Source organism: Podarcis gaigeae (genome assembly GCF_964106915.1).
Source record: "Podarcis gaigeae genome assembly, chromosome: 4".
Classification (NCBI taxonomy): domain Eukaryota; kingdom Metazoa; phylum Chordata; class Lepidosauria; order Squamata; family Lacertidae; genus Podarcis; species Podarcis gaigeae.
The window spans coordinates 94385554-94411103 of NC_139677.1; the positions used below are offsets into that span (position 1 = coordinate 94385554).

The 25550-nt window shown below is 41.3% G+C and overlaps 1 protein-coding gene across 14 annotated transcripts in view; it reads left to right on the forward strand.

Annotated features, from left to right (window-relative positions):
- Positions 1-135: 135 nt before the first annotated feature.
- The window catches only part of PICALM (phosphatidylinositol binding clathrin assembly protein), a 72554-nt gene continuing 47139 nt past the window's right edge, over positions 136-25550 (forward strand). For 5 of the 14 annotated variants that reach the window (XM_083736625.1, XM_083736636.1, XM_083736638.1 and 2 more), the window contains exon 1: positions 305-904. In XM_083736625.1, coding sequence (XP_083592751.1) covers positions 775-904 — 130 coding nt within the window. In that variant the 5' untranslated portion in view covers positions 305-774. Of the gene's footprint in view, positions 905-25550 lie in introns of all 14 variants that reach the window. The other 9 variants (XM_083736632.1, XM_083736637.1, XM_083736627.1 and 6 more) reach the window with 4 other exon arrangements.

A 25550-nucleotide genomic window follows, 5' to 3' on the forward strand; every position in this document is an offset into this window, starting at 1 on the left:
GACCGTTGCCGATGAAAAAGAGAACGGGGGGGGGGGGCGGGAAAGAGCGCGTCGCGCGGCAACTCCCGGCCGATTTCGTCACCGCGTTCCTGCTTGTTACGCGGGAGAGGGGCGGGGGCAAGAAAGACGCATTGCCGCGGGGTGGGTGCGGGGAGGCGGGCCGGGCGGCGAGGGGGAAGAGCGGCGGCGGCGGCGATGGAATGTCACGTGGCAGGGGCGGAGGGGGTGTGGCCCTAAATTTTTTTTAAAGAGCATGTCACGTGGCTAGGCGGGGGGGGGCGGGCGGGCGGGCGATAGGAGGGAGGGTGGGGAGAGAGAGAAAGAGTAAGAGCGTCACGTGATGCCGGAGGCCCAGAAAGCTCTGAGGTGGAGCTGAGCGTCTCCTCCGTCCGCCATTTTCCTGCGGCGACCAGCTGTGCATGTGTGCGTGAGGGAAGGAGAAGGGAGGCTTACGGTGGTGGCGGCGGCGGCGGCGGCCGAGCGGCAGGCCGCGGTAGTGGTCGAGGCCGAGGAGGCGGGGAAGGAGGAGGAAAGAGGAAGGAGGAGAAGCCTCTTCCCGGGTGACAGGCCCGGCCCTTCCGAAGGCGGAGCGCTGCCGGGCGTCCTCAGCGGCCGCGGCGGCGTTGTTGAGTCCAGCCGGGACCGCCCTCCTTTCCTCCCTCCCTCCCTCCCTCCTTCCTTCCTTCCTTCTCCTCCTCCTTTCCCCGTCCCTGCTTCACCAGCCTGGTTGAGGAATAGCAGCGGCAGCGGAGTGTCTCTGAATCCGGCACCGCCATGTCTGGGCAGAGCCTGACCGACCGCATCACGGCGGCGCAGCACAGCGTGACCGGCTCGGCCGTGTCCAAGACCGTCTGCAAGGCCACCACGCACGAGGTGATGGGCCCCAAGAAGAAGCACCTGGACTGTGAGTCGAGACGGACTTCTCCTCCCTCTTTCTCTCTCTCTCCGTTTCTCCCTCCCCCCCCCCCCGCCCCGACCTTCGCCATTCTCGCTGTCGCCTTCTCTGCCCTCCCCGAGCAGCTCGCTGCCCGTCCAGGCCCGGTTTTATTCGCCGGCCAAATACTGTACTTGGATTGCAGTTCCTGTGCTTTGCTACAATATCTCAACGTAGGAACGAACACCCCCCTTTTTTTCGACTCCCACTTTTCCACCATCCCCTCTGAAATGAGAGATGAAACGAGACGGCACCCTCTTCTGGTTTTTACTCATTTCATTTATTTAGCCTTTTAGATGCTTGGTCTCCAAGCGACATACATACATATAATATATATGCACGCACACACATATACGTGTGTATGTGTGTGTGTGTGTGTATATATATATATATATATATAGTACATAGATACACCCAAACACTCTATCATAAGGGAATAAAAAGGAGATCATATGGTACATTAATATATCAAGTAACATGACACTTAAGAAATGTTTTCAGTTCTGCACAGCATCACCTCCCTCCCCAGTTTTAATTTTTACTTTTTTTCTATGAAGCTTTATACCCCTCTTTTCCCAGAGTGTTTGGCACCCTCTCATCTTAATTTAAGGAACCTGTTACCTCACAGTGTGATTTTGGCCAGTTTGGAATATACGTGTAATTGGTTTAGAAAGTAAGGGTCTATCAGTGGCTTTTAGCCGAATGGTTGCTGGCACACAAAAGTGGGGAATGGTGATTGTCTTCATGCAGGCTTCCTGGACTAGATTGGATTTTGGTTGGACCTAGTAAGATACATGTTGTGTTCTTCAACTTTGGTCCCCAATCTTTCAGTGGCTTTCTACTGTGTCATCTTTTAAAACGTTTTTGATCTGTTGGGAATCACATCATTGTATTCTCTTGATACTCCCCCCCCCCTGCAAAAGTACAGTGTCTACTGTAACCATGCCAAACCATTGAATTGTTAGTTGATCTCCTCCAGATGTTTAACCAGTGAAACTTCAATATTAGTACCATTTTAGCCTATTGCAAGAAGTATAAGAATTAATGATTTAATTAGCTACAGCAGCTGCTTGTTTTCTGGCTATTTTTATTCTTCCTATTATAATGGTTTGTCAGAAACAGTACTGAATTGGTTAACTATTAGACTAATCTACCAATCAAACCAATTAAAGTTTCAGTACAACCATTATCCCTAGGCATTTTTTTCCAGTGTGACACTGAGTAGTTCACCACTTCCTTTATGAAACTTGCCTTTGTTATTTGATATGCTACATCTTTCCCTTGGTACTGTAATCTTCCTCCTAACTGATAAAAGAAGCACACCTCCTGATATTTGAAATGTCTCAAACCTGCCTTCATTCTCCTGATAGTCTCTGTATATGTAATTTGAGCCTGTCTCCATTACCTTGTTACTTATTTCAGGTTTCTCTTTCCATTGTACCCCTTGTCTAGTGTATAAATCAGGGATAGCGAACCTGTAGCCTTCCAGATGTTACTGGATTACACTTCCTATCATTTGTGGTCATTGGCCATGCTGACTGGGCTGATGGGAACTGATCCAACAACTTCTGAGTCATTTCTCATTCCTGCTATAGAACGTGACTTTGGCAGCAACCAGTTACTACTACTTCTGTGGCCTAGCTGCTCATCTTCAGGAAATTCTGCTCAGAAGAGGAACTGACACCATCTACTTCTGCATTGAAGTTACATTGTATCAAGATTTTAAATGTTGAAGTACATAAGTAAAGCAATTGTATCTTTAGCTTTGACAGCTTTCTGAGAATTTCTAAGTTGCAGTTTAGAAAAATAACAACCTTCTTGCCAGGGCTACTTGCAGAAAATTCTCAGAATGTTTGAGTTTTGCAGACTGTATATGTCTAAGTAGACTAAGTAGTCTCTGTACATACATGAGAGATATCACCAGTAGTTGGGAGCCTCTTAAATTGATTCTTCTGTACCCCGGTTGAAGTGAGAAAGGTTTGGGGAAATGACTGCTTAGAAGTTGGAATGATGTTTATGCCATCTTGGCACCTTTTGTTAAAGCTTGAAATATGGTCATGTTAATCTATTGCGACCAAATAAACACTTAAGCACTTGAGAGTCCAGCTGTGTGATCCACTGTTTGTCTTCAAATGTCTCCATACTCAAGCAGCTTAATAAGGGACTACTAGCTTGTGACCCTTCAGATGTTCTTGCACCTGAGCTTCCATCATACCTGACCTTTGGTCATGCAGGCTAAAGGTAATAGGAGCAGGAATTCAGTAACATCTGGAGGGTTACAGGTTAGCCACCCCGAAAATGTGTAGCCATCCATTTTGCGGGGTGGATTGAGGCAGTGGAATTTCACTTTGAGTCTGGCACCTCACCCATTGATAATTCTGGCTGCCTCTAATGTGAGATCCCCAAGGAAAAAGCTAATATGTAGTATCGCCAAAGGCATCCCTGCAAGCATCTTCTTTGTATTGCTTGCCTATCATAGTTTCATAAAGTTGTGAATGCCGCTTTAAGGTACTTGGTTCCTATTTTGAGGGTCCTGTCATTTGTTTCATTTCCTACTTTGTAATATGATGGAAATGTCTATGCACTTTTTAAGTTACAAGTTTGCATAGTGAAAATAAGTTTGAAGTCTTCTGTTTCTTAATGGGTGTGTGGGCTCAGTATTGAAGTAAGTGGGTTGCATGTGACTGATGGGAATCTTAACATTATGAAGCTCTTAATAGTCTGATATCACCAGGCTTTGAGCAGCACCATAATGGAAGTAATTTTTAATTCTGCTGTATTATCTGGACTGTTGTGTTTTGTATGCTTATGAAATTGTCCTATGGATGTAGAACCTGATAGTGGGTGCAAATCTTGGTACCCACTTTGATATTTTTTTTTAAAAAGGCGAGCCTTCTGTGCTCAAGTTGCAACCAACCACTTTTATTCTATTTTTCTCTGATTCCTTGTTCATTACCCCCCCCCCCGACCAGATTCTTATGAAAAAGAGTGCTTATGTGAAAATATATTAGTTTCACTATTTAGGGTTTTTTTGGGCAGTTTTAAAAATATATAATACATAGTCAGAATTACCATTGACATTAAAGGCTGATGGAACAGCTTGGAGAAGTTCCATGAATGCTCTTACATTTGGTTTGAGAAGATTTTTTAATGCGCATCTGAACGGCAGGTGCATGATATGTTCTTTGAAATTTTCCTGTAGAAATCTCCTGATGGCAGATGAAAACAAACATCCTTATCTGCCTAGAAGAGTGATCTGCAGCTGTAGAGAGTTCCAGCTGGTTTCTTATCACTTGTCCTACAGATGTTTCAAAGCCTGGTCTCTGCTTTAAAGCTTTTGAAGGGGGGGGGGTGGAGTTAGCTTGCTGCACCCTGCCAGTTTTAGAAGTAGAGGACAAATTGTTGGGTTTATTTTATGTTTGACAAGCAGGTAGAGTACTCAAGTTTGTGGTTCTGATTTGGAAAGATTGCACTAACACAGGCTTCCTCAAACTTGGCCCTCCAGATGTTTCGAGACTGCAATTCTCATCATCCCTGACCACTGGTCCTGCTTGTTAGGGATCATGGGAGTTGTAGGCCAAAAACATCTGGGGGGCGAGTTTGAGGAAGCCTGCACTAACAGCTGTAGGTGTTGCATGCCATAATCTCTTTGGAAAGACCTGGTGGCTTAAATCTTGTTCATATGCAGTGGCATAGTATGGGGGAGCACAGGGACGGTTGCCCTGGGCACAATGCCACTGAGATGCAGTGGTTTCTGAAAGTGTTGCATGGCTGGAAAGGAGGTGGCTTCCTTTCCAATTCATCCACTGCTGGGATGGATCACCAAAACAGATCCATGTCCTTTGCTTACAGGTGCTGTGCACCACATGCTTCTTGCACAATTGCTGGCACTGCTGGAGCACCCAGTGGGAACAAAGAGATGGCCACATGAGCCTTGATTGGCAGTGTGTTGGCTCCTGGGTTGGACTGGCAGAGCTTCTTGTGAGCGCACTATGGAGAGCTGAAGTGGCTGGTGCAGTGTGAGTTGTGGCGCCTGAGGGGCTCTAGTTGAGCGGTTGGAGTCTGCATCCAGCCCCTCCTGGGGAAGCCTGTACCTCAGAGTTTATGCTAAAAATGGAGGCGGAAGACCCATGGCAACATGCTATCCCCCTTCCCCAATTTTGCACCTTGCTCTGGGTGCTGGCAACCCACGCTGTGCCACTGTTCATATGTAAGGTCTGAGCACTATATGTGATATTGGAAAGAAAATTTCAGCCAAGTCACATTGTTATGAGATGGTGGGAGAATGGCTATGCTTTCTCCTTAAGGCATGTAGTTTACTGGCTCACTATTGATTCATGACTGTGATGATGTTGTACTCTGCTTCTGGCTATACTGTAGCTTTCATTGCTTAGCGCAGCCTTTCTCATCCTGGTGATACTGATGCTCTTGACCACAGTTATCACCTTCCTGGACCATTGGCCATACTTTCTGGAGCTGATGGGAGTTGTAATCTCAGAAATCCTGGGAGGCAACAGGTTGGGGAAGGCTGGTTTATAGTTATCTGGGGAGAGCTGGCAGATGGTTCTGTCTTCCTTTACAGAGTTGGAAGTGGAGGAGGAAGATTTAGTCTTTTTTTTACACTAAAGTGTGTCATAGCAACTTCCAAAGGAAGTAGATTGCCTTTAGTCTCTTTTAGACTCTCTTAGAAAATTTGTTTGCGAGTACCCGTAAGTAGCACCAGTAATTTCCCTTTAGAATAACTTTTAAGTACAGTATTACACAAATGAAGGCCTGGATTCTGAGTGAGGTATTCCATACTATTTAATGAATGTGTATTTTTGGTTTCTATATTTTAAAAGCATCTCTAGTAGTGTAACTGTATTAATGTGATGGTTGTTGGGTCATTCTCAATAAGGTGTAGCTCTGTCTAGGGTGACAGACAATACATGTCTCAGAAGTGTGTCTGACACAGGCTGCTAAACTATGCCATCTCAGAGGTAAATCTTAGTGTATTCCTTGGGGCTTACTCCCAGGTAGCTGGGATTAGGATTGCAGTTTTACTGGCCCAATAAAGTACCTTGCATTTATACATGTATTACTATTAAAACTACAAGGGAGGGTGCTCAGATATTTAGCATTCAATAAAAAGCCCACATTGACACAGATTGGTGAATTTAGTTTTCTAAGGTTCTCTTGGCAGCAAAGTAAAAACTTTATGAAGGCTTTCAAAGCTGGAATCGTGGAGTTCAAGGAGAAACATCTGGGCTTATGAATGCTTTGAACTTCCAAAGCCTGATTGCACAGTGTTCTTCCTTATTTGCTCTCTGTAAGCAGCATGTGGATACTGAATGGCTAATCCCTTAACTGACAACATTCATTTGATACTAGAAGTATTCCAGCTTCCTAGTACAGTAATGCCTTTTACCATATGGTCTGCTGCCTCTGAAATCCTGGGATTGAAAAATTCTTCCTTTGCAATCTTCCACTATACCAAGCACCTAATTTTCCTTCCTTGCTTGCTTAAAGCATAATTAGTTGAGGAAATAAAAGTATTCTTATGTGTACATTATATGTTTAGATTGTCTTGTGTCTCAGTTGTAATTGCTTTGTGGGTTGGAGTGGAAGAGGATCTAATTCTATAGGGGAGAAAATCTCTTGTGGAGATGGTCTGGCACATACAGTCAGCCTGGCACTGTTGTTCTCCTTTCACAGGGATTCTTGAAAGTTGGGCCAAACCTGAATTGTGTAATTTGTACAGCTGCTCAAATTGGGATTGATTGTATAACTTCAGACCTCACACACTTTAATATTTAAATTACAACATGTGGAATTATTCCATGAAGTTTTTGGAGAGCATTTTATTTGCTGGATTTGATGCCTGTTTCCTAGAAGGCATGTGAAAACTCCTTCAAGTATAAAATAAGATTAATTGTTTCAAATTACCAATGCCAACATTCAGGAGGGAAATTGAAAAAGTTTTGTCTTATGTTAGGATTAGGTATAACCAGCTCCTAACCTGCATTACCCATCTCAGTGCAAATGAACCACTGTACAGTATATTCAAACATAAAGAGTAAAAAACAACTGTTTCAAAGTGCAATCCAAAAATTACAGCGCACACTGGAGTGTAAAGTATGAGTAGACATTGTAATCCAGCAACTGAAACTCTTCATTAGTCTAGAAAAAATAGGCTGTTTCATGAAATCACAATCAAATGACATCATGTAAAACCTTTTTTGCAGACTTGGTTATTGACAAGTAAGGTAGCTTTGGCCTCAGTTCAGCTTAGTGGGGAGCATTGTTGCTGGGATGTAATTATCCTAGTTTAAAAGATTTTCTGTCTTAACAATATTGCTATTAGAATACTGTCACATGCTCTATGCTACAGGGAAAACCTGAGAGGTTGTATTGGCGAAAAGTTTTCTAATTACTTTCAAACTTAAAACTGTGTTCCCTGATTTAATATCTCTCACTGTAAAACAGTTCTAAACTATTAATATATCTGCATGTACAATACATATAGATTTATGTTTCCTACTGAATCCTTCAATCACAGGGCTGTCATACATAATTGCTCTAGTCTGTGTTCATCACAAAAAGGCAGATTGGTCCACAGGATCTGATATCAAATCCCGTTTGAGCTGTGGACTAATTGGCAACAGACAAATCACGATCTGTCTCAGTTTCGAATCAGAAGGAGGAATAATGACCACCTTGTTGCTTTTTTTAAAGGCATGTGCAGCATTGTAAATCAAACATAGCAGTAGCTAATTTTTTTCCCCCTTCCCCAAGCAGTAGCTAATTCAAAGCTCAGGCAGCTGGTCTGTTACATCAAGAGCTTTCTGTATATACACCTCACCTGGCTCGTGCATAATATGTGGTTAAGGCATCAATATTTTTGTGTTTCTGGCTGTTACTTTTAATATTCAAAGTACAATTTCACCTCACTTTAAAATAGCTTTCTTTGAAAGCAACCCCCTCCCCAAGCTTCTGAAAAGTTCATGATTAAGCATTCATTTCCCAATACCGAAAATGTTTGGCAGAGTATTGGACACAAGAGATATCATTTGAAATTGCATTATGTAGCAAGAGGGCGGACCCTTCTGCTAGAGAAAGCAAAATTAAGTTGAAGGAGCTCAGCTGCTGTAAACACAGAGGAGAGGGGAGTGCATGAGTCAAGACTTGCTACGGCTCATGAAACGATGATCAGAATTTGTGCTGGGTATCTGTTGTAATGGTGGTGTCAAAGTAACAAGATGTGCTTAATTCATTTTGGAAAATGAGGATGGTAAAATGGACCTGCAACATGCCTACTTCTGTTGGGCATCTGTAAAAGAACTACATTGCTTAGTATCACCGTTGACACAATTTGTGTTGAGTCTCTCATATTTTAATCATTGGCAATTTTGAGGCTTTGCTGTGGTTTGCAGCACTGCTTTATTTTGCTTAAAATGTTGGATATATTTTGTTCCATAAGTGAAACTAACTAAAACTTCCTCTAAAATCAGTTACGACAACTAGACAGATTTTTTTCAACATCTCCCCCCTTCACCATTTTTGAAATATTCAATTAACTCTTATTATTTTAGTCAGGGTTGAAATAGACTCGGATATCATCTCAAATATTTAATTTTGTTTGATTTTCTTGTAAACTGGGTTCTGATTTTTTTTTTAAAAAAATGAAAAGCAGTGTATAAGTACTTGGAAAAAATTGGGGGAAAAATTAAAAAATGAAATTAGAATATTGTCTGATGCTATGTTAATCCAGGTATAGGAGATGAACTAATTATTTAGGTAGAAAACAATCTTATCCAACAATAGATAACTTTTGTCAGTTGCCTAGCAATAAATAAAATCTAGAATCCATCAACACTTCTTATAATGAATAAATCCCTGACAGAGTTTATATTCCTTGATTAGGCACCTGTTAACATTACTGTATTGTCTTTCATGCAGCAAGGGTGTGCAGAAAAATCTGAATCCTGGATTCCTGGTTTACAGCATCTTTCAAGCCACTTGTCTACATGCTTGTTTCACTTAATACTGCATAGATAACAGACTATGTAAAGTTCCTGAGTGGCGCCCTGTGACTTGGCAAAGGGCAAACCCATTTGGCTCTGTATTCTTGGTACTTTTTGGTGGTAAATGGACAGTACCTAGGGCATGAAGTCAGCCAAGGGTTTAGGTTAGGTTTTAGGTTTCAGCCTGCAGCCCATATTAGATTGTTACCCCATGGTACTGTAGAACCTTACACTTCTTTTGTACAGAGGTGCTTATTTCTGTTCTTGCATAGTATGTGTGCTACAATTTTAATTTGAGATCTTTTTTTGGCATGGCACTCAAGGGACAAGGAATACTTAAATGTTCCCAGCTTCTGAGCTACACCTTTCCATATTCAGGTCAGTGGTAGTCAAACAGGCTCATAAGTACCGTATTTTTCGCCCTATAGGACGCACCGTCCCATAGGACGCACCTAGGTTTTTTTTGGGGGGGGGAAATAAAGAAAAAAAATTATTCCCCCCTCAGCCGCGGGGGAAGCCCGAGCTTTTAAAAACGCACCTACCGTAGTTTTTAGAGGAGAAAGGGATATCTGCCCGAAGCGCGGGGCGCTCTGCTTCAGCGCGCCCCGCGCTCCGGGCAGCAGGCTGCTATCCGCCTGAACAGCAACCTCAGGACAGCAGTAGAGAAAATACAGATAGGGGTCCGCCCGCCCCGTTTCTCCCTCCCTCCCTGCCTGAGCGGTAAACAACGGGGCGTGGCATGCAGGCAACTCTCCGCAAGGCGCGGGAGCCCAACGCCAGGTTCCCGCGCCTTGCCCAGACTCCGGCATGCAGGCAACTCTCCACAAGCCGCGGGAGCCCGGCGCGGGCTCCCACGGCTTGCGGATAGCTTCCTGAAGCCTGGAGAGTGAGAGGGGTCGGTGCGCACCGACCCCTTTCGCTCTCCAGGCTTCAGCGAAAGCCTGCATTCGCCCCATAGGACACACACACATTTCCCCTTCATTTTTGGAGGGGGGAAAGTGCGTCCTATGGGGCGAAAAATATGGTAATCTCATTCCAGCTTGATTAGATATTGATGATGAGCATAATGGAAACTGTAAAACTAGCACTGAAGTATTGCATTTAAATGTCAAGTGTATGCTTATTCTCTATATGAAAACTTGGACAAAATATGTGTACTGCAGTGGCAACTGCTAAAGGCAATTTTTTATTTTTTTTAAAGGAAAAATTTGGTTAAGAAAACTGGAGGCATGTTCACGTATTTGTCTGACCATGTGATCATTTAAAGTGTGAATGCACATGCAGATGTCACCCCAATGTCCTTGTGTACCTCATGTTTCCCCGGATCCTATTAAACAGGGGTCTTGTATTTGAATTCAGTTAAATGTTATTAGGCACACACACACACATACCATAGTACGGGTGGAGATGAGGGTCTCCGTCAAAACAGGGCCACTGATCATGCAAGGCATTTTACTTGAGTTCAAGTGATAGTGTGTAAAGCCCCCGACAGAGTCCTTTCTGACCATTGCTCTTTCCATGATAGTTTTGTAAAGTTATGAACAACTTCATGCCACGTCTGCTAGGATATTTTATGCAGTGTTGGTTTTACTTATAATAGCTTTCTGCCTGCCTTGGGCCTAACTAAACGGCCTCAGTCCTGTATACCTGAAGGAGCGTCTCCACCCCCATCGTTCAGCCCGGACACTGAGGACCTTCTGGCGGTTCCCTCATTGCGAGATGTGAGGTTAAAGGGAACCAGACAGAGGGCCTTCTCGGTAGTGGCGCCCACCCTGTGGAACACCTTCCCTTCAGATGTGAAGGAAATAAGCAGCTATCCTATCTTTAAAAGACATCTGAAGGCAGCGCTCTTTAGGGAAGTTTTTAATATTTAATGCAGTATTGTTTTTAACACTTGATTGGGAGCCACCTAGAGTGGCTGGGGAAACTCAGCCAGATGGGTGGGATATAAATAATTAATAATAATAAAAACAACAATAACAACAACAACTAAATACTACTTTCTTGTTCAATAGTTGTTAGCTGTACAATGAGCAGTCCTAAAGAGTTAATGTCATGGCAAATTTTTGTTGCACTTTGGTTTAAACAAGCAGTTAAGATTTGAGGGCTTCTTATTCTATGGATACTTTATATGGGGCAGTTAAGGCATTTGCTATCTTGGATGTATGGATGCATGTTCTTTAAGACTAAAGCGTACAGATTTTTGGCTTTGATAGGTTACTGGTGGCTTTGGGTCTTCTATAATGGTGTTCTTGTTGGACCCGTGACACTGTCAATACAATTATTGAAGCCCTTAGACTCAAACAAAAACAGGATTTTCCCTGCCTTAAAAATCAACGCATTGTATGCCAACATGTGTCAGTTATACTCCATATGGATGGAACTACTTTCTGACAATTACGCTTTTCATGAAAGCAAAGCAAATTCATATTCATAATGCTCTGTCATTAATTCGTTGACTTACTGTGAAATCCTTGTTGCAAATTAGATATTTCAGACTTTGTACTTTGCATGCTTGGCTAGGGCATCTGGTGGGCTACAGGTTTCCCATTCTTGGATATATTTCAGATGCTGTTGCAAAGCAAAACAGTCTACTTTATTCTTGAAATGATGGTCTGATTTACCTAGTTCTGACAGAGTTCTTACCTGTTGAATACTGCTCCTGCTGGATAGTATTTTGATGCAATTCTGCAGTATGCTCAGCTAAATAAAATTATTGGGTTCTGTTGCAAAATGATGCCAAGAAGGATGCAAGGAAGGTAGCTCTGTGGGCAGAATGTGGTATCCTCACATCTCCCGCTGCCATTTTCATCATCATAAATTTTTCCCAGCAATTTATCATCTAATTTGCAAATTTTATAACCACTTATTTAAATATAATCCTCTGTAAATTAATTTCTCTTAATCTCACTTTACATCCCATTTCGATCCGATTTTGTGGTGGCCAATTATTTATGATCAAACATCCTACTTAACTTTCCACCAAGTCACAATATTTTTGTAAATAAGTCTTAAATTTCCTCCAATCTTCTTCAACCCTCTCTTCTCCCAGGTCTCGAATTCTGCCAGTCATCTCAGCCAGTTGCATATAGTCCATCAGCTGCATCTGCCATTCTTCCAGAGTGGGTAGATCTTGAGTTTTCCACTTCTTGGCGATAAGTATCCTTGCTGCTGCTGTTGCGTACAAAAAGAATGTTCGGTCCTTCTTTGGCACCATCTGGCCGACAATGCCCAGGAGGAAGGCCTCTGGTTTCTTAAGGAAGGTATACTTAAATACCTTTTTCAGCTCATTATATATCATTTCCCAGAAGACCTTCACCCTGGGACAAGTCCACCAGAGGTGAAAGAATGTTCCTTCATTTTCCTTACATTTCCAACATTTGTTGTCTGGCACATGGCATATTTTGGCTAGTTTAACTGGGGTCATGTACCACCTATATATCATTTTCATTACATTTTCCTTCAGAGCATTACATGCCGTGAAGTTCATCCCCGTGGTCCACAACCTTTCCCAATCCTCAAACATAATATTATGCCCAATATCCTGTGCCCACTTTATCATGGCCGACTTAACCATTTCATCTTGTGTATTCCATTTCAACAGCAAGTTATACATTCTTGAGAGTACTTTAGTCTTAGGTTCTAACAATTCTGTTTCCAACTTCGATTTCTCCACCTGGAATCCTAACTTTTTATCCTTTTTAAAAATTTCTTGAATCTGAGCGTAATGTAACCAGTCTCGCACTTTGTCTTTCATTTTTTCCAAACTCTGCAATTTCCAATTGTTGCCCTCTTTCTCTATTATTTCCCAATATTTCGGCCATTTGGCCTCCATATTGGGTCTTTTTCGGGCCTTAGCCTCCAGAGGTGATAGCCATCTTGGAGTTTTATTTTCCAATAGGTCTTTGTATTTTGTCCAGACATTAAACACTGCTTTCCTGACAATATGGTTCTTAAAGGCCTTATTGATCTTAACTTTGTCATACCATAAGTATGCATGCCAGCCAAATGCATTGTTAAAACCTTCTAAATCTAACACGTCAGTGTCCTCTAGAAGTAGCCAGTCTTTTAGCCAGCAGAAAGCTGCGGCTTCGTAGTACAACCTTAAGTCTGGCAGGGCAAAGCCCCCTCTTTCTTTCGCATCAGTTAATATCTTAAACTTAATTCTGGGCTTTTTGCCCTGCCAGACAAATTTAGAAATATCTCTCTGCCACTTCCTGAAGCACTCCGTCTTATCCACAATTTGCAATGTTTGAAACAAAAACAACATCTTAGGCAATACATTCATCTTAATAGCAGCAATTCGGCCTAACAAAGAAAGCTTCAATTTTGACCAACTGTCCAAGTCTCTCTTAATTTCAGACCAACATTTTTCATAATTATCCTTAAATAGACTCAGATTTTTTGCTGTTATGTTTACCCCTAGGTACTTTACTTTTTTAACCACAGTTAGTTCTGTTTCTCTCTGAAACCGTTCTGACTCTGCATCTGTCAAGTTTTTTCCCAACACCTTAGTTTTCTGTTTGTTTAGTTTAAAGCCCGCTACCCGACCAAAGTCCTGAATCAATTGTAACACTCTTTTTGTACTAGATTCTGGCTCTTGCAATGTCAAAACAAGGTCATCTGCAAAAGCTTTGAGTTTATATTGTTTCACTCCGATCTGAATCCCTTGCACCAACCGGTCCTCTCTAATCAAGTTCAAGAGCACCTCCAGGACAGAAATAAACAGCAAGGGGGAAATCGGGCAGCCTTGTCGTGTCCCTTTTTCAATCTTAAACTCTTCTGTAACCACATTGTTGACTATCAGTTTTGCCTTTTGTTCTGAATAAATCGCGTCAATCCCATTTTCAAAACCCCGCCCCACTCCCATTTCTTTTAAATTCCCCTTCATAAATTTCCAAGAAATATTATCGAAGGCCTTCTCCGCGTCTATAAAAATTAGAACTGCTTTAGTGTTAATATTTGTTTGCAAAAGTTCCAAAATGTCAATAATGTTCCTTGTATTAGCAAATAAATGTCTTCCTGGGAGAAAGCCTGCCTGGTCTTTATGAATTATCTCATTTAAAACTCTTTTGAGTCTTCCTGCCAAAACGTCAGCAAATATTTTGTAATCCACATTTAAAAGGGAAATGGGACGGTAGTTCTTAAGTTGTGTCTTTTCAGTTTCTGACTTTGGTATCAATGTGATAAAAGCTTCCTTCCACGATTCAGGCGCCTTCTTTCCCTCCATAATTTCATTGCTGACCTCCATCAGTGGTTGAATCAAATAGTCACTTAATGTCTTATAGTACTTGGAGGTCAAGCCATCTGGCCCTGGAGACTTGCCCAACTTCATATTCTGAATGGCCTGTTCTATCTCTAGTCGTGTTATTTTACTATTCAGGAGTGATCTATTTTCTTGTGATAGTTTTTTAAGTCCATTTTTCTCCAAAAATTTTGCAATCTCTTCCTCCTTTTGTGGCCCTTGAGTATATAATTTCTTAAAATATTTCTGGAAACATTTTCTAATTTCCGCCGGGTTCTGAATATTCCTTCCTTCTATTTCCAAATTTGTTACTATGTTCAGCTTTTGTCTCTTCTTCAACTGCCAAGCCAGCAGTTTCCCACATTTATTAGCCGATTCAAATGTTTTTTGTTTCATTGATTTAATCTTCCATTCTATTTCCTGATTTATCAATTTGGAATATTGTGCCTGATGAAGTTTAATTTCTCTCAAAATCGGCTGTGACTTCGGGTTTACTCTTAGTTTCTTCTCTAACTCTTTAATTTTCCCCAAAATCTTGTCCTTTTTCTCATTTTGTAGTCTTTTCTTTATGGCGTTCTGTTGTATCAAGAACCCTCTCATCACAGCTTTGCTTGCGTCCCAGATTGTTCTTTTTTCCACAGCAGTGTTCAAATTTATCTCAAAATAGTCCTTTATTGTTTTTTTGGCCTTCTTGATAATCTCCTGATCTCTAAACAAGTTGTCATTCATCTTCCATCTAAAGGAGCCGGTTGGTAATAATGTCATGTCCATTTTCAACGCGTTATGATCGGAGCAGGTCTTTGGGCAGATTTCCACTTTCTTCACCTTAGGAGCCAGACCTCTAGAAATCCATATTTGGTCAATTCTTGTCCAAGTCAGTTGGGCTTCAGAGAAAAATGTTCCTTCTTTCCCTAAGGGGTTCTTTGTCCTCCATATATCAATCCAGTCCATGTTGTCTGTCATTTCAAAAAAGGTCTTTGGTAGTCTGCCTTCTTTAGTAACCTTTTGGCTTTGTGACCTATCCATGTTTGTAGAAACGATCCCATTCGTATCTCCCATCATAATGATGTTATCATAGTCCAGATAATCCAGCATAATCTCATGCAACTTCTTGTAGAATTCTGATTTCCCTTCATTTGGAGCGTAGATTCCTAATATCAAAATTTTCTCTCCTTGGTGCTGTATTTCAATTGCCAAAATTCTTCCATGTTCATCTTTAAATAGAAATTTTGGTGAGAGGCTCTCCTTTGCATATATCACCACTCCTCTCTTCTTAACTAAGTCCGAAGATATAAATTCTTGGCCTAACCTTTTATTTACCAATATTTTTCTGTGGAGCCTAGTCACATGTGTTTCTTGTAAACAAGTAATGTCTAGTTGCTCCTTTTTTAATATGTGAAAGATTTTCTTCCTTTTTTCCGGACTGTTGCAGCCATTTATATTCCAACTTAAAAGTTGCAGAGACATCCTGGATAGATCTGTTTAGTTTCCTTGGGATGGTATTTTGTTCTGTGAGTCTTCAGGGTTCTAAGGTACAGGCACCTGTGGTGGTTCAGGCCCTGAGGGTAGTTCAAGTCCTTTATGAAGGTCCTCTCCGTAGGCAGTCAAAAACTTGTCCCTATCTTCCAAAGTTCTAATTTTAATCTTCTTCCCTCTAAAGGTAAAAGATAGTCCTTGGGGAAAATCCCACCTAAAGATGATTGAGTTGCTTCTCAGCAGTTTTACTAAGTCCAAATATTCAGATCTAAGATCCAACAGCTGTTTAGGAATGTCCTTAAAAATCTCAATTCTTTTGTCCGAAATGTTCAAGGAGCTTCCGTAGTGCAGGCCCAAAATCTTGTCCCTTTCCTCCTTTGATCTCAACGTAATCAAACAGTCTCTGGGCCTTTCTCTCTTTGTAAGTCTTCCAAGTCTGAAGGCTGACACAATTTTAAAGTCTTCCTCCTCTAGACCCCAGAACTTGGAGAATTCTTTGGTCAGAAACTCAGCTAGATTACCTTCTTCCACTTCTGGTATCGATCTTATCCTTAAATTAATCTCCCTGTTCCGAAGTTCCAACATGGAGAGATAGGTCTGGTGTTCCCCAACCTGCTTACTGAGCGGCCTTACTTCTTTTTCCAACTCTCCCACTCTTTGGCTGGTCTCTTCGGCCAGTTTCTGATTTTCACCTGCAGCCTCCTTCAGTTGTCCGATTGCTTGTGCATTCTGTGCAACTTGCCCAGATAATTTGTTTAAAGTTTCTGTATTAAGATCAATTTTCGCAGTTTGTTGGTCAACTTTCCTCTCCAAAGACTCCAATTTCTCAAGAATTCTCTCTAATACAGAACCAGATCCTCCTGAGGCCATCTCCTCTAGTTGTAAATCCTCAGTTTCTTCCTCCCCTGCCTGTGACAGGGAGGTAGCTTTTTCCTCCGAGGGCAAAGTGGGCACAGATGATCTGCGTGCTTGTGAGGCTGCAGTTACGGTTGTCAGAGTTGTTTGTCTGGTTCTTAATCCCTTTCTTTTTGCGCCACTCATTCCAAAGTTATCTAGCAGTCAAGGTCAAGCTGAGTTGTTCCCATGGGAAAGCTACGGCCCAGGTGGTAGCAATCAAACAGAGGGCCGGGAAATAGAAAGTAAAACAATGTTTTTGTTGTAAATCCTCAATCCTCTAGGGGGAGCATAAAATGTCCTAGGAAGAAAAGTCCATTCCACATACGAAATCTGAACCAATACTTAGGGATCTTCACAAGAGTAGTTTTAGCAGAGTTGGTTTTAGGTTTGCCACAATATTTCAAGTTGTGCTTACTGGAGTTCCAAAATGCAAGAACGTAACCATTCTGAGCTCCCTCAGACTGTCTCAAAGTTTAAATAGAATGTATCCAAATTTGCAGTCTGACAGTTCTGCTGCTCAGGCAGTTCTGACACCTGGGCTTCTTAAACAGAATTGTAATCCACAAAGAAAGGAGTATATAAGTCCTAATAAAAGTCCAAAAATCAATTGCTTACAGTCTTTAAAGGGAAAAGTAATTTCTGCGGGTGCTCAATCTGAGCTGTCAAAAGTTCTCTCTATGCCTCCACTCCTCCTGCTCTTTGCTTTAAAAGTCAATGGCTGCGGAGGACGGACTTCCTTTTCCTCGTCTCTCCGCTTTCAGCTTATTTTCAATATTTTTAGTCCCGAAATTTAGTAAAGTCCTCAATTACTCACGGGTTGTTGCGTTTTAGAATCTTGTGTTGAAGGAAGAAAGGTCGGCGCTCACCGGCAACGGTAGCGCGGCTTCGCTCCGCTGAATGCGCATAGACCCACAGCGCCGCTACCCCCTCTGCGATCCGGAGCCCCTTACGGGGTTCCCTCAACGTTTCGGGGGTAGCTCCTGGCGCCCGCCGGGTCCCGAGACCGCAGGCTTCCGCTGCCTGCGGTTTTCCAGAATGGGTCTCCGCTTCGCCGTAGCGGACGACCCTTTTCCAGCGTAGCTTCCCTCTCCCGGTTAGGAAAGGGCAGCCATTACCGTTCGCGCCGCCTCCGGAAGTCCCTCTGCGCGTCCTTCGCAGTGGCAACTGCTAAAGGCAATTTTTTATTTTTTTTAAAGGAAAAATTTGGTTAAGAAAACTGGAGGCATGTTCACGTATTTGTCTGACCATGTGATCATTTAAAGTGTGAATGCACATGCAGATGTCACCCCAATGTCCTTGTGTACCTCATGTTTCCCCGGATCCTATTAAACAGGGGTCTTGTATTTGAATTCAGTTAAATGTTATTAGGCACACACACACACATACCATAGTACGGGTGGAGATGAGGGTCTCCGTCAAAACAGGGCCACTGATCATGCAAGGCATTTTACTTGAGTTCAAGTGATAGTGTGTAAAGCCCCCGACAGAGTCCTTTCTGACCATTGCTCTTTCCATGATAGTTTTGTAAAGTTATGAACAACTTCATGCCACGTCTGCTAGGATATTTTATGCAGTGTTGGTTTTACTTATAATAGCTTTCTGCCTGCCTTGGGCCTAACTAAACGGCCTCAGTCCTGTATACCTGAAGGAGCGTCTCCACCCCCATCGTTCAGCCCGGACACTGAGGACCTTCTGGCGGTTCCCTCATTGCGAGATGTGAGGTTAAAGGGAACCAGACAGAGGGCCTTCTCGGTAGTGGCGCCCACCCTGTGGAACACCTTCCCTTCAGATGTGAAGGAAATAAGCAGCTATCCTATCTTTAAAAGACATCTGAAGGCAGCGCTCTTTAGGGAAGTTTTTAATATTTAATGCAGTATTGTTTTTAACACTTGATTGGGAGCCACCTAGAGTGGCTGGGGAAACTCAGCCAGATGGGTGGGATATAAATAATTAATAATAATAAAAACAACAATAACAACAACAACTAAATACTACTTTCTTGTTCAATAGTTGTTAGCTGTACAATGAGCAGTCCTAAAGAGTTAATGTCATGGCAAATTTTTGTTGCACTTTGGTTTAAACAAGCAGTTAAGATTTGAGGGCTTCTTATTCTATGGATACTTTATATGGGGCAGTTAAGGCATTTGCTATCTTGGATGTATGGATGCATGTTCTTTAAGACTAAAGCGTACAGATTTTTGGCTTTGATAGGTTACTGGTGGCTTTGGGTCTTCTATAATGGTGTTCTTGTTGGACCCGTGACACTGTCAATACAATTATTGAAGCCCTTAGACTCAAACAAAAACAGGATTTTCCCTGCCTTAAAAATCAACGCATTGTATGCCAACATGTGTCAGTTATACTCCATATGGATGGAACTACTTTCTGACAATTACGCTTTTCATGAAAGCAAAGCAAATTCATATTCATAATGCTCTGTCATTAATTCGTTGACTTACTGTGAAATCCTTGTTGCAAATTAGATATTTCAGACTTTGTACTTTGCATGCTTGGCTAGGGCATCTGGTGGGCTACAGGTTTCCCATTCTTGGATATATTTCAGATGCTGTTGCAAAGCAAAACAGTCTACTTTATTCTTGAAATGATGGTCTGATTTACCTAGTTCTGACAGAGTTCTTACCTGTTGAATACTGCTCCTGCTGGATAGTATTTTGATGCAATTCTGCAGTATGCTCAGCTAAATAAAATTATTGGGTTCTGTTGCAAAATGATGCCAAGAAGGATGCAAGGAAGGTAGCTCTGTGGGCAGAATGTGGTATCGTAACATTGGAAGCCAAGTGATGAAAGACTTGCCAATAGTATTCAGAGCAGAAGCAGCATACTGCTTGTAAAACACCTTCTTAGATTACGTTTCTGTTATAGTATGTTGGTTAATTGTAATTGGCTCCTTGAAATATGGCCACACCAAATGGCATTGTTCCAGAAACCTGCTGAATCTTAGTATGCAGAGTCGATACCATCAAGGAGGTTGTACATTGTCCTTTCTCATATGCCCATTAATCTTACCATGAAAGTATCTGTCAATGATTATTTAGGATATCTTGTTTTAAGGCTGGTTGTTTAACCTGTTGCACACTTCAGTGCTGCTGTGCAAAGCAATGGGTTAATAATGATCTTTAAGAAGAGCGATAAGTGATTGTATTAATATTGGAGAACTCCTGAGGCCCTGACGTTAAAGATTTGTGCAACAATACTTGATTAGCATAGGATTTTCAAGTCCTCCTTTGTCAGGCAAGCCAGGGATAGACAAAATAACGATCTTGATCTGCTGATTGACTGTTTGGTTATTTGTGGTATATCAACAAGGATTTATGCCTCCCAGTTGTTCAACAAGAGTAACAACAACAAAATGACTCTTCCCTGGCCTAAATTTTATAGCTGAAATGATGGAAACGGGATAAGCAGGAGGTTGTTTGTTTGTTTGTTTGTTTGTTTGTTTGTGGGGAGGGGGGGTAATAAGTTCCATTTTAATGTTGGTGATCAAAACAAATTCCTGGACACAGAATTTAATTATTTAAGTGCTTTTTTGCCCCAGGCTTTGGTTGATGGTCCTCGAGGTTTTAGAACAAAACAATCCTGATCCTGCAAGCCTGAAGTCTGCCCACCTCTGAGGCAAGCCACCTCAAACTTGGGTCAGTAGCTTTCTCTGGTATGATGAGTTAATAAAAAGTGGGGTAGGAGAAGCTGTACCTTTTAATGTTTGCCTAAAGGGCCTCTTAAATGGCAGCTTTATTCTGTTTGCCTTTTCCAGTTTTATTTATTGGGAGCTGATGCATAGTGCAGCATGTGGTAACTTTATCTCTGCAACAAGTTTTAATCATGGCATATAGTACAACACAAAGTATTGGCTGTCTACCAGCTGATCCCTTATTTAAACCCAGAAAATGAGAAATATCCCTAGCACAATTTATAGCTTGAGATAAAAAGAATATTGTGAAAGTCAGAAAAGATAAAAGCAGTTGGACATTTTTTTGATGTTAATGTTGAAAAAGACAATAAAATGCCTCATCAATGTTAAAAAACAGAAATCTTTTTGAAAGGTAGACCAATGTGTGTGGTGCTTCAAAATACTGAGGGAGAGACTTTGTGTTGTGACAGTGGGCTATCAGACAGTGCAGAAGAGCCTAATAATAAAAAATATTCGCTGAAAAAGGCTCATCTAGTGCAGCTTCCTCTTCTTGCAATAGCTAACTATGGGAAGTCCATAAGCAGGACCAAGAGCAACAGTACTGCCTCATTCATTTTCTGATAGTGGAGGTTATAAATAGCCATCATAAGTGGGAAACATTGAGAACCATTTTTCTCTTTCCCTGCTTTATGTAACATGGTATCTGATAAATTGTCCAACTATGGATTTTGGATTTACCTAACTCAAGATACTCCTTTGGCCTGCATTTGTACTCAGACGTTTGAACAAGGGAACAAAGCTGAGTTTACTGAGGGATGCTGCATTTTTAATAAAAGTAAGTTGTCTGGTTTTTCATTCCATTTTTGCAGTCTCTTATGGAAGTCAAATCGTGAACTGGAAAAACCAATTATGGTAACAGTATATCATACTAGCAGCAAAATTACAATAGACCACAAACACATTTTGACTAATCTTACCTTTGGCACATAAGTCAGCTGTCAACAATTTAAAAAAAACTTTTGGGAAGATCTTTAGTATTTGGAAGACCCCTCATTAATTAACTGTTGATGTTCACGTGCCTTGATTTTGTGTTCATAGAATCATAGAATCGGAATGGTCTTGGAGGATCATCTGGTCCACAGTTAATCACAGTTGTGGTGACCAAGCAGCTTTATTTGTGAAGCTGATTGTTAGGGTTCATGCAGTTCAGTCCATTTCATGTTTACTCAGAGGCACATATATTTCCAATATTCAGTGCTGGTATATTTGCATAGTTGACATTCATTAATGATGGACTTTGATTTGATTCTCAGTGCTGCTTTCTTAGATACTGTAATTGGGTATATTTTTTACTGTTCACATACCTTTATTATACTAAGTTGTTTCAGCAGATATGCCTGGGAATATATGTAACATTTGAACTCTGGCATGGTTTTTCATCAACAAGAGGCCATACACCCCAAACTACTTAGCTGTGTTAAGCAGTTCTTCAGTGAGAGCCTAGCTAACATGCTTTCACCATTGACCCTTGGCTCTGCAGGATATATGAAAACTTGAATGGAATTTGTTCTCTTTAGAAAAAGGCATGAGTCTGAAGAACAGCAATAGTTAACTTTGGATCAGTAACCTACATGGCATATTTTAAGTCTTGTCACAGTTTAACTTTCTCAGCAGCCACATCAGTTTCCTGAGGCCTTAGCGCTTCATCATTTTGAAGTCTGTATGTTGTTGCGAAACATTACTGTAGCCTGCACAGTGCTACAATTCAAGTGCTATTCATTCCTTTTATGACATCAGAGGCTCTTCAAAGAAAGGAAGTGGTTCTCATGATATTTTTGGATGCCTAATTTTCAGACCTTTTGGGTTTCAATAAACTTGATCAAATGCAATGATCTCATGATTAAGTGGACATTAATCCATGAGCGTTTATGCCCCAGTACACCTGTTGGTCTTTAATGTGCTATAGGACTTCTAGTTTTAGATACCACAGAGTTAAGATGGCTATTCCTTTGCAAAGTAATACATTTGATGTTTTAAATCTAATTAAATGGCTTGCTGTTGGTGGAGTAGGGTTGAAGAGAGAATTCCTGGCCATATTGTCATACAGATTTGGAGGGCAAGTAACCTGTATCATGTTGAAGCCTATATTGCTGGGAAATGCTCTTATTTGAAAACCTGGAGAGCTGATGTCCATAAGTATAGACAGTTTGAAGCTGTCTCGCCAATCATTGCAAGAACTAGATTTTTTTAAAAAAAATCCATATAAATGTAAATTGGCCCATATCTGTGTACCTCAGTTCTGCAGAGCTGCAAAGCTGAGCAATAGCCACTGAGGTGTCCTTTGTGTGATCATACTGTAGAGCAGGGGTGCTCAAACTTTTTTAGGATTGAAGTTGTTGAGCTTTTTTTACGATTTTACCCTGAAATTATTGAGCTTTTTATACAATTTTACCCCAAATTTGTTGAGCTTTATTTTACAGTTTTACCACAAAGTTGTTTGAGCTTTTGGAGGGATTTTACCCCAGGAAATAAACGGCCACAGGGGCCGGATTAAACCGACCGGCGGGCCAGATTAGGCCCCCGAAACAGACTTTGGACATGCCTGCTGTAGAGCTTACAGTGGGAAGTGGGGGAAGGGGAGAATCCTCAGCAAGGCCATCTGGCTTCTTGTAATGTACCTGCAGTGGCATTTAATTGAAGTCTGGAGAATTAAGTACCGTACTGAAATTTCTCACATTACCATCCAACCTGTGTCATTGGCAGTACTGAGTTTATGGAACACTCTCCCAAGTGACATTCATTTGGCTCTCGTGGTAGGTACATTTAAACAGACATTTTTATTTGTCCAAGCTTTCTGATCTTAATTGAAATTTGCTTTTATTGGGGTATGCTATAGTCACCCACTGTATCTGATTTGTGGTTCTGTGGTTTTAATGGCTCTCATTATAATGTGTCTTGTTTCCCCTAGTTGATCTTTTTTGCCAGCTCTGGATTGGAGGAAGGGTGGGATATAAAAATAATAATCTTTAACCTGGTTCTCCCTATTTTATCCCTAAGTGGCCCTGTGAGAGAATTCGGGGAGAGGGACAAACTGACTGGCCCAATGTCACTCAGCAAATTTCATGGCTGAGGGGGCGTTTGAACCACGGTTTTTCTGCTTCCTGTCCAACACTCTAACCATTGTGTCACGGTTTTTTCAAATTTTGTGAAAGTTATGTAAACCCACCCCCGATTGTTTGCATGCTTTGAAACAAACTTGCTGCTAAAGCAGCTTTCCCCAGCTGATGCCCTCCAGATGTTTTGGACTTCAGCTCCCGTCAGCCCCAGCCAGCTGAACAGCATGTTTTAAAGAGCAGTGTGGCAAGGAGGGCAACTTTAGGCAAACCTTGAATGTTGTTATTTGTACACTGAAGAATTCTAAGTGCAGCTACCTGCTAGTATGGTGAAGGATGCTAGATGATGACTACCAAAAGGCTTATAATTAACACTAAGACCTACATTCCTTTTGTTTTAATAACAGGAAGAGAAGTGAACTTTGATTAGGTGCATAGTTGTCTAAAACTTCCTGGTATTTGGATTTAAGACTTTTGATGTCAAAGTCTGTCTTGCCTCTGCTTCTTCAGCCCCTAGGAATGTCTTTTGTCTTCCTCCTACAAAAGATATTTACCCAAGTGATAAGCCTCTTAGCTAATGTTGCACTCATTCCCTTTCAGGATTGTCTTGTCATTAAACTGTATGGATTCCTGCATTTCCTGTAAAAGTATTTTTGGATTTGTTGGAGATACCTGCAAAGATCTGACGGGTTTTAAGATGAATAATTGTGTGTATAATTGTTTATGACTCAATATGTTAACCTGAATTGACCTTTACTTTAAAACCAAAATTGAAAGCAGCCAAATTCTACTGCTGCATCTCTCCCCCCCCCCCCGCCACCCTCTGTCTAGTCTAATGCCAGTCAGTTTGAGTAGTTGATTCTTGATTAGCTGCTTTTGAGCTGCAAGGTACAACCAGAAGGCACATAAACATATATTGCAGCTATTTTTTGCTTTGGAATTGGCTGCTCTCCTTTGGTGAGTTGTGATTGCCCCAAGAGTAGAAATGTGCAAGTATCCCTACTGGCTCATGAAGCTCCTGGCAGCTGCCTTAGTACTGTGTTATCTTTCCCCAGCTAGCAAAATACTTATGGATGTCCTGGGAGCTGCTCCCTTCCATTTTTCTCTACAACGACCAGTGAAAAGAAATATCCATTGAATCTGATTCTGTACAGTTATTTTCGATATGTATTCAATAAAAGTTTTCCAGTCTTCTTTAAACGTATGTTCTTCTTGTTCTCTATATGTTAAGTCTGCAAGTTGTGCATATTCTGTCAACTTAAGTTGCCAATCTTCTTTGGTTGGGACCTTGCTCATTTTCCATTTTTGGGCTAACAAAACACAGACGGCAGTTGTTGCATACATAGATAGCCTTTCCTGACACCTGGGGATTTCAGTCTGAATTATCCCCAACAGAAAGGACTCTGTTTTTTTGCGGGGGTGGGGGGAGTAATTTTAAAACTTTTTTTCAGTTCATTATAAATCATTTCCCAATACTATTTTACCCTTTTACATGTCCACCACATATGAAAGAACATTCCCTCTACCTCTTTACACTTCAGTCACTTACCTGATTCTGTCTTGTAAATCTTAGCAAGCCTACTTGGAGTTAAATGCCATCTGAATCATGTTCAGGGAGTTCACCTTCAAAGAATAACATGCTATAAATTTAAAGTCGCTTTTCCAAAGTTTCTCCCAGAGGTTAAAATCTATATTGTGTCCTATATCTATCAGAACTGTGACAAATTCCTGCCCTCTCACTGGCTAATACACAAGGATACTACTTTATTTAAAGAAAAACAGTCTGGTGTTGGATAATTGTATGATAATTCCTTGACCTAGACTCTGTCTTGTACCAAAAAAAATTAAACACACAACCTCTAGGCAGAGCACATCTTTTATGACAAACCAATCTGAATTCTTTGTTAGATTGGCAGTATGCACCCGCTCTTGTAAGAACAAGTTTTTGTTCCAAGAAGTACATGATATAACAACTGTCTTGTTCTAGTTAGGATCTTGGGCATTTCCATTTATTTTTAAAATGGGATGGCAGAAAAGGTTAAAGAACTATAAATAGCACCTAAATTCACCACTTTGTAGCTCTTATGGTTTCTGTAGCTGTAAGGTAGACTAGGGTATATCTTGTGTTCCCTGTCAGAAGGAGGTAGACAAGGTTTATTTTGATTTTAAACTAACACATGTGAAATTTGCAATGTAAGGTTCAAGCCAGCTTGCTCCCACCTCATTCTGAAGG